Source organism: Theropithecus gelada, unplaced genomic scaffold (assembly GCF_003255815.1).
Source record: "Theropithecus gelada isolate Dixy unplaced genomic scaffold, Tgel_1.0 HiC_scaffold_1131, whole genome shotgun sequence".
NCBI lineage: Eukaryota > Metazoa > Chordata > Mammalia > Primates > Cercopithecidae > Theropithecus > Theropithecus gelada.
Window position 1 is genome coordinate 4489 of NW_020252872.1, and position 3224 is coordinate 7712.

Genomic DNA, 3224 nt, shown 5'->3' on the forward strand with positions numbered 1-3224 from the left:
AGGAATGTGAAAGAAGAAAAGGAGCAAAAATGGTAGTAACAGCAAGACTGAGAGAGCATTGAAATAAATATGGGAGTCAAAGATTTTGGAGAAGACAAAAGTTTGGATTCTGTAAAGAATAGAAAAATATGTGACAGAAACTACTGCTGGATTACAGCTTATTTTGTTCATCTATAAATGAGATTTATTTGATCAGTGTCCTTCAGGATCTAAATTTACCTAGAGAGAAGACATATGGAAAAATTGGAGCTATCTATCACCCTTGTTTACAATCAGTTTTACTCCAAAGCCACCTCAACCTTCAGCATAGTTACCATTAATTAGCCTTTTTCCAGGTACCTGGAGAGAAGTGGGGGAAACAGGCAGCAAAGTTTAACTTTGCATTATCTGTCAACACTAAAGCCCTTCCAGTCAAAATGAAAAAATCTGACAAGCATGACCAACAGTTACAGAAGATTAAAAAGGAAGCTCAGATGATCATAATTTGGGTGGTATATAGATATATTTATCCAAACTGTATTGCATAATTATTCTTTCTGTACAAATATTTTCACAACTTGCTCTCGGATATGCTTGGTCCTGACTCCATAAATGACTGGGTTAAGGTCAGGTGGGACAACCACATACAGGTTAGCCAAAAGAATGTGGGTATAGCGGGGAACGTTTTAGCCAAAACGATGTGTCATAAAAGAACAAAATGCTGGTATGTAAAAGCACAGCATAACACAGACATAAGAACCACAGGTATGGAAGGTCTTCAGTCGGACATCTTGAGAAAGAAGGCGAAAAACAGCTCGAAGGATAAGCACATAGGAAGAAGAAATTAGGATCACATCCACAATAATATAAGAAATCACCATGAGCCCATAGATTATGTTGATCTTGATAGGTCCACAGGCCAACCGGGCCAGACCCATGTGCTCACAGTATGTGTGAGGTATGATGTTATGCCCACAGAATGGCAGATGCAGAATGAGAAACACAAATGGGGTTTCAAGAACTAAATTTCTTCCAACAACCACAGAAGCTAGGATACTGATGGTTTTATTAGTGAGGATCATGGTGTACTGGACAGGGTTGCAGATGGCAACAAAGCGGTCATAAGCCATGACCACCAACAGAACAGTCTCCATGCCTGTAAACATGTGAATAGAGAACATCTGAAGAAGGCAGCTCCCAAAGCTCATCTCTTGGAGTTTGAACCAGAAGATTCCTAGCATTTTGGGGTTAGTGGATGTGGACAGACCCAGATCAATCATAGACAACATGGCCAGTAAGTAGAACATGGGCTGATGTAGACTGTGTTCGGTTTTGATCACAAAGAGAATGGTCATATTCCCCACAATGGCAATCAGGTACACAATACAGAATGGGAAAGCAATCCACATACGCAAAGTTTCCAGTCCTGGTATTCCTAGCAGGAGAAAGAAGTGGGGATAGAAGTGGGTGTCATTGATAGAAGGCATCCTCCCAGCAAGTGTCACTGAATTCCTAAGTAAGAAGGATCTCAATTTCTTTAAGGTCCTCCTTTGTCAAGTTCCTGAAGCAACAGAAAAACTCTTATCAGTGTGCTAGAAGTAATGGTATAGGTGGTTAATTTACAAACACTTGAGATTCACTTTTTTCCAGAGGGTAATGGAGGAAGCCTCTCAACACAGATTATTGTTCTGAGATCCATCATAGGCAATATTGCTCATGGCTTTATGTTTTGTAATCTTTGAGATATTTGAAAGAACTGGAAAAACTTCATAATGCAATGCATATTTATATTAAGGCATTCCCTTCCATTACTTCCCTAAGTAACCCTTCTTTACTTTTTGGAAAATCACCATCCCATGTGTTCTTCAAAGTGTGGTCTTGAGATCTTTGGGGTTTTCTAAGTACCTTTCCAGAAGCTCAAAATCTCAAAACTATATTTATGATAAAAAATTTGTAGCCATTCTCACACTCATTCTCTCATAAGTACGTAGTGAAATTTTCCAGAGGTTGGATGAGATGTTACCATAATAGATTAAATGAAATTGTAAATGATTTATGAGATTTCAGTTCTATTATCAACTTAGACAATAAAAATATTTGCAAAGGAAAATGATGCCATTCTTACAACCAATTTTTTGAAAAGTAGTGATTTTATTTTATTTTTTTTATTTTTTATTTTTTTTTAATTTATTTATTATTATTATACTTTAAGTTGTAGGGTACATGTGCATAACATGCAGGTTTGTTACATATGTATACTTGTGCCATGTTGGTCTGCTGCACCCATCAACTCGTCATTTACATCAGGTATAACTCCCAATGCAATCCCTCCCCCCTACCCCCTCCCCATGATAGGCCCCGGTGTGTGATGTTCCCCTTCCTGAGTCCAAGTGATCTCATTGTTCAGTTCCCACCTATGAGTGAGAACATACGGTGTTTGGTTTTCTGTTCTTGTGATAGTTTGCTAAGAATGATGGTTTCCAGCTGCATCCATGTCCCTACAAAGGATGCAAACTCATCCTTTTTATGGCTGCATAGTATTCCATGGTGTATATGTGCCACATTTTCTTAATCCAATCTGTCACTGATGGACATTTGGGTTGATTCCAAGTCTTTGCTATTGTGAATAGTGCTGCAATAAACATACGTGTGCATGTGTCTTTATAGCAGCATAATTTATAATCCTTTGGGTATATCCCCAGTAATGGGATGGCTGGGTCATATGGTACATCTAGTTCTAGATCCTTGAGGAATCGCCATACTGTTTTCCATAATGGTTGAACTAGTTTACAATCCCACCAATAGTGTAAAAGTGTTCCTATTTCTCCACATCCTCTCCAGCACCTGTTGTTTCCTGACTTTTTAATGATCGCCATTCTAACTGGTGTGAGATGGTATCTCATTGTGGTTTTGATTTGCATTTCTCTGATGGCCAGTGATGATGAGCATTTTTTCATATGTCTGTTGGCTGTATGAATGTCTTCTTTTGAGAAATGTCTGTTCATATCCTTTGCCCACTTTTTGATGGGGTTGTTTGTTTTTTTCTTGTAAATTTGTGTGAGTTCTTTGTAGGTTCTGGATATTAGCCCTTTGTCAGATGAGTAGATTGCAAAAATTTTCTCCCATTCTGTAGGTTGCCTGTTCACTCTGATGGTAGTTTCTTTTGCTGTGCAGAAGCTCTTTAGTTTAATGAGATCCCATTTGTCAATTTTAGCTTTTGCTGCCGTTGCTTTTGGTGTTTTAGA

At 38.3% G+C, this 3224-nt stretch overlaps 1 protein-coding gene across 1 annotated transcript; it reads right to left on the reverse strand.

Annotated features, from left to right (window-relative positions):
* Positions 1-527: 527 nt before the first annotated feature.
* LOC112616860 (olfactory receptor 52E4-like) lies at positions 528-1466 on the reverse strand. Its single transcript, XM_025373656.1, is given in 1 exon segment — positions 528-1466. A coding segment is annotated over 1 exon segment (939 nt).
* Positions 1467-3224: the final 1758 nt, after the last annotated feature.